The sequence below is a fragment of the Papilio machaon genome, chromosome 2, assembly GCF_912999745.1.
Source record: "Papilio machaon chromosome 2, ilPapMach1.1, whole genome shotgun sequence".
In the NCBI taxonomy this organism is placed as follows: Eukaryota; Metazoa; Arthropoda; class Insecta; order Lepidoptera; family Papilionidae; genus Papilio; species Papilio machaon.
In genome coordinates, this window is record NC_059987.1 from 8,021,379 (window position 1) to 8,032,311 (window position 10,933).

The window sequence follows — 10,933 nt, forward strand, 5'->3', positions numbered from 1 at the left end:
AAAACTGGATACAAAATGGTGAAAGATTTTACAGTACAACATAAAGCTGTGAGTATTTTACTTTATTTGTTAGGAGTGAATAAACTCAGTGATAGTTGTCGTATTTATGCGGAGCGTCCTTATCAAACCATGTGTTGATAATAGAGCTTTTGTATATTGTGTTATAAAGTAACTGATCATATTATGAATCAATTTCTTATTAAAATTAATAATGCGATCGTCATTTAAAATACATTTTATATATTATATAACATGAACATGTGTATGGTTTTAATATTTAAAAAAATATAGTAATTTTATTTAAACTAATACGAAATAAGAAGCTTAATAATTTTTTACGTGTTTAATTTACGTGAACAATGTGGCATAATTATATTAAAATTTATTACTGCAAAATACACAATGCTTGTTTATCAACCACAAACGTGGTTAAAGAAACTTGAAGACCCTAAGGCCTTTATGACTTATTTTATCAAGGAATACTACTCATAAAACTGTTCTATAGTTTGATCTCGTTAACCTAACAGAGGTTAGCGTGTTGGTTGCCTATAAAAACAGTATCTTTTAACGGAAAAATAACGGTCACATAACATATGGGGCAAAACTACGAGAAGAGTAAGAAATTATAACAATATGGCAACGCCAAAGAGTAACATTGGCTTAAAAAAAAAGGCGGTAAAAGTAGATGATTTTTTTTAAGTAGAAAACTTTCTGTCATTCTTCAACTCAATTTTTATTTTTTAAGATATTTTGAAAACAATCTTTTCGCTTTCTACGATTTAAATGTATATTTGTGATTGACGTTATCAGTACATTGCACTAAATCCCAATTGGCATTGTTTTTGTCGTTCCAAAATTAGATACAGATATGAAAGTGTGATAACACTATTTTGAAATGTCATAAATAGAAACTTATCAGTTCTATGATTGGAAAGAAAGTGGAATACCAAAAGAAACCTTGTAAATTATCGTAACAATAGTTTTTTGAACCATAAATCTGTAATTTCTGAGTTATCAACAATTGACTGACCAATATGACTCAAACATAGCTGCCAATAAAGTTAAGATAACGACTAAGCGTCGGGTGAAGCAGGGGTACTTGACTTGTAACCTACAGGTCCTGATATCAGATATGCGAATATCAAACATATCATCAATGTGCCAGCGTGTTTTTTTCCTGAATAAAATAAACCTGATTACAATACCACCTGACTTAGGCTAGTCACCCCTAACCTTTAAATAGCCTTCGACTCCCTCGGTGGAGAGCTATATGAGCTAAAGACGACGCGACGAGACGAAATGTTTAACAATATAATTGTATTGTTCCAGATGGAAACGTCAGGCGGGTCAGAGAGCTCCGGCGGCGAGGACGCGGAGGCGCGGCGAGCGCGGCGCGGGCACGTGCTGGCCGAGCTGCTGCAAACAGAGCGGATCTACGTGCAGGAGCTCGGCTCTATACTCACTGTAAGTCATTTGATTAACCAAACCAGCAATTACCAAATAATTCCGTGTCGTTTTAATTTCGTTTTTTTTGGTTACCATTTTTTTAACTATCGGGAAGTGAGACCTCTTCTCACTTTAAAAAGTGTTAAATGACTTCTTCAACAAGATAATTATAATTTGTAATGTGAGAAATCAATTTCTCCAATTTATTTTAATTGTTAGTGAATTAATTATTAAAGTGTACGACTATAGGTAATTGGATAGGTACCTTGATGCTGAAGTCGTTTGCACATGAACGTCTCGAAATGTTGTTTGTTAACCCAAAAAGGAAACTACAGTTAAATTATTATTGCTCTATGGTAATTAAATAATGTACGGTTTTGAGGTCCCTATTTTTAGATTCGTAAGATTTATAACGACCTCCTCTTCCTACCAAGGTAGATATTTATCTTCCCATAGAGGCCTGTCTTCACAGCACATAAAAACAACCGTTACGTTACACTTGATCGACTTCAATGATCGGATATCGCCAAAGAGTTTGCGCTCTAAAAACTATATGTGCTTTTGTTTGTAAGTAGTGCGTGCTTCACACGCGTAAACACTATGGGTGCGATGAATAATGACAAAGCGGGCTAGCACCGCAATATCTGGTGCCGGAGCCGCGCTGCACGCGACGGCACAATGCCTCCACCAGCGGAACGCTATGCACTTTACACATTCGCCGACCACCGCACGGCACGGTCCCTCGTTCGCGTCATATAAATAATACCATGAAATATGGAAAATACGATCTACACAAATCTTCGGCGAACCTCAGCGTCGGAACTTCGTATTCCTGGTATTACAAGAAAAATGACAACCCCTCGACACGAAATAAACGCGGCCTATCCCGAGCCGCATCGGCATCGACGCTCTTCAGTGACTACGCTAATCAGATGTCTCTATTCGAAAATGAGAATCGTGCCAAAAACAAAAAGTGTAAAAAGTCTACAAGCGACGTTAACAAAAATACCAGGATAAAGTGCAAACCAAAAAATATAAAACCGGTAAACACTGAACCATTTTTTGGAAATTTCTACTACGGAAAAACATTGCCCGGCTACGATTTCTTGCAAAAAAGCGAAGACAAAATTACATATTTGCCGGATTCTGATATAATAACTCTCTCCGAGGCTACGGTGGAATCTTTAACAACTGCACCGACTATTATTGATATACCAGAAGTCGTTAAGAATCCTATTTACGGATGCCCAGACTCTGACGTTATTTTAGCAATACCTGAATCTTCTACCGAATCAAGTATATCCAAAGACTCACAATTAAAATCGTCTAGTTGTACCGAACTAAGAAAAACAATGTGTAACAGCAAGGAAGCTGAAGACATTCTAATGAAAATTCTAAGTGATTACAAAAGAATTATGAGAGAATGGAATCATACAATTAAGGATCATTATTCAACTGTATCGCATAAAAAAGGATCAACAATTTGCCGCAAAATCAATACCGAAAACAACTTCCGAAGCATGAATTCAACAATTACGTGTAAACGCAAAAGAAGTTTAAAAGCTATGAATGATTTAAACTACAAATACCCATATACAATTGGAAACTGCCAAAGATACGTCAGTCACGATCGTAGAAGAAACCAAAAGATTAGAAGAACAAGTACTTTCAGCAATTGGACGAAATCTTTCAAAAACTTAAAAAGGAAACTAATGAAAAACATTGATACATCTTACGAGTGTGAATGCTTAGAAAGTATTTACGCCGACTACGACAGACGTCTCCAAGAGTGGTGTGACACAATTAGCCAGTGCACGTCTCTTAGCTCGGTAAACTTTTTTTAAATTACATAAACCGAATGGGTCATATTCGATCCCGTATGAAATCTTTTACTGTATAACAACGCGCATATCCTTCACTGTCATACCTAAATAAGACACATCTTTCCTGATAAATGAAGTAAAGCTAAACTACATACAGCTTAAGCTAAGCTAAATACAAACGTTTTATTCAAAAAATTTAGTCTATGACAGAATATTACGATGTTAATGGAATCCTAATTTCAGGGTTATAAAGAAGAAATAGAGAAACCGGAGAACCAACACGTCATACCCGCAGCGCTAGTCGGTCAGGCTAACGTGCTCTTCGGCAATCTTCACGAGCTGTTCACATTCCACCAGGATATCTTCCTTAAAGACTTGGAGAAATCAATATCTGCTACGGAATTAGTTGCGCTGTGCTTTGTGGAAAAGGTGAGGAAATATCATGTATATCGACAATCTAAAAACTACTGGTTTATTTTTTTATTACAAATAATAGTGTAACTTTCTTTCAAATACATATTCATATGGACATAAGTATAAAGATTAGCAATACAAATTCTTCAGTGTTGTAGCGTGAAAAAGATTATGAAAGTCAATACCAGTAATTATTGCCAATCATGTATTTAATGACACTTCGTGTAAAAATTCACACATTATTAAATACTGACTACCGTTTTCCAAGAAAGGATTGTGAAATGAGACTGATTGGTATCGAACAACATCTTTGTACCTTGATCAAAAACTGATATATGTGAGTATTGTCTCACTAAACAGTCTCGGTAGCCATGGAGCCGTAGTATGCCAGGAGTGCAACCGGAGATAGTTCCAAGATCTAAAAAAAACTCACCGCAAATATCTTTGTACTAATCGTTCTGATATTTTTGCAGAGGGAGACATTCTTCCGACTGTACAGCTACTACTGCCAGAACATCCCTCGCTCGGAGCGGCTGCGCGAGGCGCTGGTCGACACCCACCTCTTCCTACAGGCGTGCCAGCAGCGGCTAGGCCACAAGCTACCTCTGGCAGCCTACCTGCTCAAACCTGTGCAGAGGATCACCAAGTATCAGTTGTTACTTAAGGTAAACTGCAATTTCATTCAATTTTACTCGTATACACATACGTTACTCGTTTTGCCATATACACCGAAAAACTAGTGAAATGGAAACCACAAGTCGTGGGAGACATTTTATCTATTTATGAACTCATAGAAGCTAATGATAATGAAATAAGTTTCACTGTTACATAATCATGGTAGAAGTAAATAAAACTATGACTCGCAGAAGTTATACTTGCAAAGAAGAAGGTGTTAACTAAAGAGTTTAAGATTCGACCACTGATCTTTCCAGGACCTACTAAGGTACAGTGAATGCGGAACTATGAGCGCTGGTCTACAACAAGCTTTAGACTGCATGCTGGTCGTGTTGAAATGTGTCAATGACTCCATGCACCAGATTGCCATCACCGGTGTACCGGTTAGTATTGATTAGAAAAAAATATTTGTTTAAAAAAAAAACAATCAACTTATATCAGACTATGTGCAGGTGGATCTGAGCCAGCAAGGCGAGCTGCTGCTGCAGGGCTCGTTCCTGGTGGTGTCGGAAAACAAGCGCGACCTGCGGCTGCGCCTGCGTCCGCGCCGCCGCCACATCTTCCTCTACGAGAAGGCGATGCTCTTCTGCAAGCCCGCCGCCAAGAACAGCCACAACAAGGCCACCTATCACTTTAAACATGATTTACAGGTACATTTTAACACACATCACTTCTAGTTACCTTTGTTTGATCGGCGATTTTTCTTTTAATTGTTGTTATACTGTGCACATTTTCTTATTTCATAGGTACATAGTTTTACGATGTTCTTGATTGGACTTGATTTTTTTGTAATCGGACATGTAACTATATTCAGTAAAAGAGTTTTATCCTCTGTAGATGGCACAGATAGGTCTGACGGAGTCTGTGAAGGGAGACCCGCGCAAGTTCGAGGTGTGGCGTCAGGGGCGCGCGGAGGTGCACACGCTGACTGCGCCCGCAGCAGACGTGAAGCGCACCTGGGTGGAGCGCATCAAGCGCGTCCTGCTCGACCAGCTCAACGAGCTCAAGGGAGAGAAGGTGCGCCAGTACAGCGCGCAACACAGGTAATTATCCCAATCGAAATTTACCCAAACAGTAAATTACCAAAATTCCTAGCAAAACTTTTTAACTTATATTGAGAGAAATGACCAATGGTAAGGAACGACTACTTCTTAATAACTGTTTAAATGAACACATGCTATCTACGCGTTTCTAGAATCAGGTCCTCGGCAGAGAAAAAGTTAGAGGAGGCAAAGCGGGGATTTTGGGATTTATACGAGCGTGGAAGTGAAACATAAGAGACCTTGCCTCCAACGTTTAGGAACAGTTTACCGTGTAGAGTGTAGAGTGTATGTTGTGGTTGGGGTCGTGTATTGCAGCATGAATGTTGTCAGGACGTTGATCCAGACGAGCTCGTGGGAGGCGGGCGCGCTGGCGGCGGTGCGCGCGCCGGTGGGGGGAGGTGGGGGGGCGCGGGCCGCCTCCTGCGACACACAGGACGAGCCCTGCTGGTCCACGGACCCCTCTGATGATGATGACGACGACACCGAACACGCACCGGTCAGTTAGATAACTTCAACTTTTTGAAAAATTTCATTTATTGGATGTGAAATTGAAAAAAAATAAACTTGTGCCAGATGTAATGTAATTATTAAAATAACGTCGTAATTTAACGCTTTATTGAAAGCATATTTCAAAAGAAACGAATTAATTTCAAAAGATAATGTTTTATGAAAGGCATATGATAATGGAAACGAATTTTCAAATGACAAGTACATCATTTTCTTGGGATTATTTGCTTCAATGTATGTATTTTAAATGCTCATAAATTGTACATGTTTTATGTTGGGATAAATGTTTGTTCATTAAACTGTTTAAATTGAATCAGTTTGTAGTGATAACTTTGCAAAAGCAATGGCAACTTTAAAGCTAAAAATCTTTACTTATATGTTCTTTTCAAGTGGGTTTTGGTTATAAATTTTATTGCAAATAATTGACTAAAACTACATACTAGTTTTATTCAATGTAAAAAAACACCTTTTGATTATAAATACGTGGTGGAATACACTTGAGAATTCTGATTTCTCATCCATCTATTGTAATAAAATGTACTAACAAAATGTTGAGAGTCGAACATCATTTAGTGCTTTTGTTGGGAAGGTTTGGTTAATCACGGTACTCTAATATCTATTAATTTTGGGTTTGCAGTGTTGAGTGAAGTGAATCCCACTTTATATAATGTAAGTGTAATTTTTGAGAATGCAAAAATAAAATAGTCACCGGGTAGCGCATGATCTAAGCTGGCAATCTTGATGCACATAACGCTTCCCGGATTAACCTTTAGCAATGAAAAAAAAACCTATAAAAAAAATATTTTTAACGGACCTATTTCCAATGGACTAGACATAGTGATAGTTTTAGCGTTTTGAATTTGATTTATCTAACGTCACAATCCCACCAAATAGCTAAAATGTTCCTCCAATACCGATATGAAATCACGCTGTCACTGCATATTTCATTCAGCAAATCACAATTCATTGCTTATAGCCCTTTTATAGTTTCCGTAAAAAGCTAATGAAATTATTAAAATATATTCCTATGAAGACGTAACTTTTTTATAAATATGACATAAAGCGTTCGTAAAATGCAACAGCTACGGACGCCATATTGTCGCGCTTGTGTGTTCAAAATGGCCGCCATGCTTAAGTTGTGTTGTTCAACAGGTGACGGAGGCCGTGGGTCTCAACGGTACCATACACAGAATGGTACAGTTCTTTTCGGTATCGGGCTCAACACAAGCCAACTCCACGTTTTACGTGTCCCAGTACTGATAAAATGTAATTAGAGAACTCGAAATGAGTGCTGGCTTTGTATATAATGAAAAGACTGATATTAATATCCAAAGCTTAAAAGTAACCAAAGACTTCGAAGTAATGTGGATATATCAGTTCTATTGCTGAACATTAACTATCGTGTAAGTCATGTTTTGTTTGTTATGTTACTCATTGTTTCGTGTGCTTTACAATTTTATAGACTGTGCGCTTCGCTTCGATAAAAAATATATCATTATCTATGGACTATTATTACACTCAAACTACAGACCTCAAAGTATTGTCATAAATTACGCTACATGTTTGTCTCGCACCGCAGTTATATCTCCTCCACACATATAAGTACATATACAAAAAAATAATTTGTTTCTTGATGTTAATATGATGTGACGATGTTCGTTATTTTTGCATGAGTTTTATTAAATATTATTGGTGCTTTGTATATCAATATGTACTTCATTCAGTAAACAATAATGTTCGCATTTAAAAGGTTAAAACATAAATTGCTGAATAGTGAACTGGGAAAAATGGTCTAACGACCTTTATTGATATGTTCTTTTTAATTATACAGTAAATTTTGGATAAAACTTGCTATATTATATTTCTGAACAAATACAATATACTCTTCTTACATTGTAATTAGGTGGCATTTTATTCTCTTCACTCACTCACTCTTACTATTCTTCTATTATTTCTGTATGAAACAAAATACAAGTTTACGTACATCATTTTATTGGGATTGTCATTGATGCATGGCTAAAAAGTGGTCTTTCGTTGTTACAATCACTGAAACATTTCCTACTACAAATACACAACTATTAGGAATATCTTCGCTACTACTTAAAAATTCTGGCATTATAAATTAAGCAGTAAAAATATTGCCCATTGATCTTTAGAAAAAAAAAAACGCTCATTTCGGTTTTGTAGAATACCATCTCTGTCACACACAACCACGTGCGACAGACATAACGCTCTACAAAGCTGTAAGTGGTAAATATTTTTCCAAATGTCGATGGGCAAAATTGATTGCTGCATAAATCATCGATGTGTGTTACTGCGCTCTTTCTAACGTGCTTTAATTAACAATGTGGAAGCTTGCATGTATATGGTGTGCTACGTGTGTGAATAACTTAGTTTAACAAAATAAACTGGCCTGAAGCTCTAACAATATGCCTACAAAATCTAGTGCAATTATATTAGGGTTATCCCTAACGTTAATTGAAATCAAATGGCATTTCTTTTGTGTGTGTTATTCTAAAAATTGTTAAGATCGTTTTCGAGCAGCATTAAACTACTTTTTACAGTTTTCCAGTGGAGAGACTTGATCAAAATTAATAATTAAAAAATGAATATTTTCAGATATTGATGTCAAGTTATAATGAAATCATTGTTTAATGATGGATATCATGAAATAATGATTTCGATGAGTAATGATTGTGTATGGACAGGCTGTGGGGTGCTTGCTGGTGGCGTTATCGGAGTACAGTGCGGTGGGCGCGAGCGAGGTATCACTGCGCGAGGGCCAGCACGCCGAGCTACTCAAGGTCGGCTGCGCCGGCTGGTGGTACGTGAGACTCGCGGGTACGTGTTAAATATTCTTACTAAATCGTCTAATATTGTCCACTTTCTTGAACATCCATCGCAAGAGCCTTTTCGATCTTAACTTTGTCGGGTTTTGTAACACACTTGATTATCTGATAGTTGTCTGGCCATTTGTGAAACTTAGATGAGGGAAGTTGGCTTCCTTGCCGTTGAAAGAATGATTAAGATTAAATAATATTGTCTGTGGTATATATAGGCGGGCAAGGCGAGGGCTGGGCGCCTGCCGCTTACCTAGATCAGCGCAAGACGTCGCGCTCGTCCAGCCGCTCGCACGACCGCCTGCACGACCACTAGCTGACGTCACTCGCGCTCGTGTCGCTCACGTCGCGTCGCCGTGTCGTGCTGTACAACAAACTTAGTGTACATTAACTTCTTCGATTCAAAATTGTTATACTTTAGTTCGACGCTCGTTTATGTTGTGATTGTTGATTCGTTTGAAATTTGTTTCTTATTTCGAAAATTAAAGGTAATTCTAGTGAATTTTTTGATGGTCGTTGTTGAATTGGATTTATCGTACTTATATTTGGAAATTTGGATACATTTATTTGTACTAAATGTAAACATTTTTCTGTACCATAAGGAATATACAGTTTCTTAGAAGACGTAACGAAAGCCCTGCCACCCCACTTGTTATTGTTAATGTCGAACTATTTACAGTAAAACAATATTATTGTTAATGTATGTAATGTTCTGATGAAGCTTTATTGTAAAGTAGTGTTAGGTTTAGTCCGTTAACGTTACGATTATTCAAATCCAAAGCTATATTTAGTGGCATAGGAGTTGTTAAAGAGCTGTAGTGGATTCATGTTTCTTTTTCGTGTAAATATTTCTCTTCTTTAATTAATTTTAGTTATTTATTTGGAAGCTAGTTGTTTTTTAACTTTTTATTATAAGTTCTCCATGACAGATAGTGTTTTGTTGTTTATGGACATTCTACGTTTGTGTTTTTTCTATTGGTGTATTGAATGTGCCTGTATAGTCTGTGGTAAGGAAATCATAATTCGTATCAAATAAATCATCTTACTTCATATCAAATCATATTTATTATAATTGTGAGAGCTTTGTCTATGAACTAAAAGTTTTCTTATTAAAAAAATATTATGATTGTGAACATAAAATATAAATAATCAATTGTTTGCGTGATGTCAAACATATTCTCTAATGCTAAGTATTAATTCTATACTAGTCGGTGTGATTTATTTTACATCTTTTTAACTTTTATTTGTAGTTTTGTATCTCAAATCGTAGCACTTTAGCATGCGATCGCCGCCTTTCATTGTCAACTTACGTGTCTATATTATTTGATCATCAAATGCTTATTGGCCACTGACTTCTATATGTGGATAGGCTATAAACCTTGACATTTTGAGCCTATTTGATTTTTCACCATTTGGCGCTGACGGTTGCCGTTAGTAGCGGTGGTAAGGATTCGAACTAATAATACTGTATTGTATTGTAGAGATAACATTAATAGCAATTCACCAGGCGCGATTAAGTCAAAATGGCCTAGTCACCCCTAAATTGGGTTAGGCTCCGAGCCCCTCGGTGGGGACGTATAGTGAGCTGATGATGATGATGATTAAGTCAAAAGCTGTCACTACCAAGCAATAGCCTATCCATTTATAGATATCAGTGTTATTGTCTCATCGTACCTGTCTTCTATGTAAAAAAAAGAAATTTATATCAAAATGTTTCATACAAAAAATGTCGTCAAAAGTCACAAGTCAGACTGACCGCAATTACACAGATGTCCCATTCCTATTGTGTTTTATTTTACCTCACCTCATCTACCATTTATTTTTTGTTCTTACTTTGAATTACACATAATCTAATCTCTGTTTTGCTTTCATGTTTGTAAACTGGGAATAACCAAGAAAGGGAAAGTGTTTTAATATCTAATAGGTTTGTATGTCTTTTTGTTTTTAAATTAACTGCTTAAATTAGCTGTTTGATTGTTTAGTACAAGAATTAGTTTTTTTAATAATAGAATATTTATAGTCTAGAACTATTAAAATAATCCCGTTTAATGGATTAAGCTTTATATTAGAGGTCATGTAACGTTAGTGTTGCCTTATGAAAAATTTAATTACAAAAATTCATAATTGTATGCATTAGGAAACAGTTCTGTAGGTAATTGTAAATGTAATATAGCAAATGTGTGTC

General features: G+C 36.6%; 1 protein-coding gene across 6 annotated transcripts in view; it reads left to right on the forward strand.

Annotated features, from left to right (window-relative positions):
- The window catches only part of LOC106714434 (guanine nucleotide exchange factor DBS-like), an 81,304-nt gene extending 71,034 nt beyond the window's left edge, over positions 1 to 10,270 (forward strand). For 4 of the 6 annotated variants that reach the window (XM_045680571.1, XM_045680585.1, XM_045680580.1 and 1 more), the window contains exons 12-20: positions 1,330 to 1,464; positions 3,513 to 3,698; positions 4,157 to 4,348; positions 4,616 to 4,741; positions 4,811 to 5,008; positions 5,196 to 5,401; positions 5,732 to 5,897; positions 8,617 to 8,749; positions 8,967 to 10,270. In XM_045680571.1, the coding sequence (XP_045536527.1) occupies positions 1,330 to 1,464; positions 3,513 to 3,698; positions 4,157 to 4,348; positions 4,616 to 4,741; positions 4,811 to 5,008; positions 5,196 to 5,401; positions 5,732 to 5,897; positions 8,617 to 8,749; positions 8,967 to 9,064 (1,440 nt within the window). In that variant the 3' untranslated portion in view covers positions 9,065 to 10,270. Of the gene's footprint in view, positions 1 to 1,329; positions 1,465 to 3,512; positions 3,699 to 4,156; positions 4,349 to 4,615; positions 4,742 to 4,810; positions 5,009 to 5,195; positions 5,402 to 5,731; positions 5,898 to 6,545; positions 6,578 to 7,060; positions 7,312 to 8,616; positions 8,750 to 8,966 lie in introns of those variants that run through there. The other 2 variants (XR_006756265.1, XM_045680594.1) reach the window with 2 other exon arrangements.
- Positions 10,271 to 10,933: the final 663 nt, after the last annotated feature.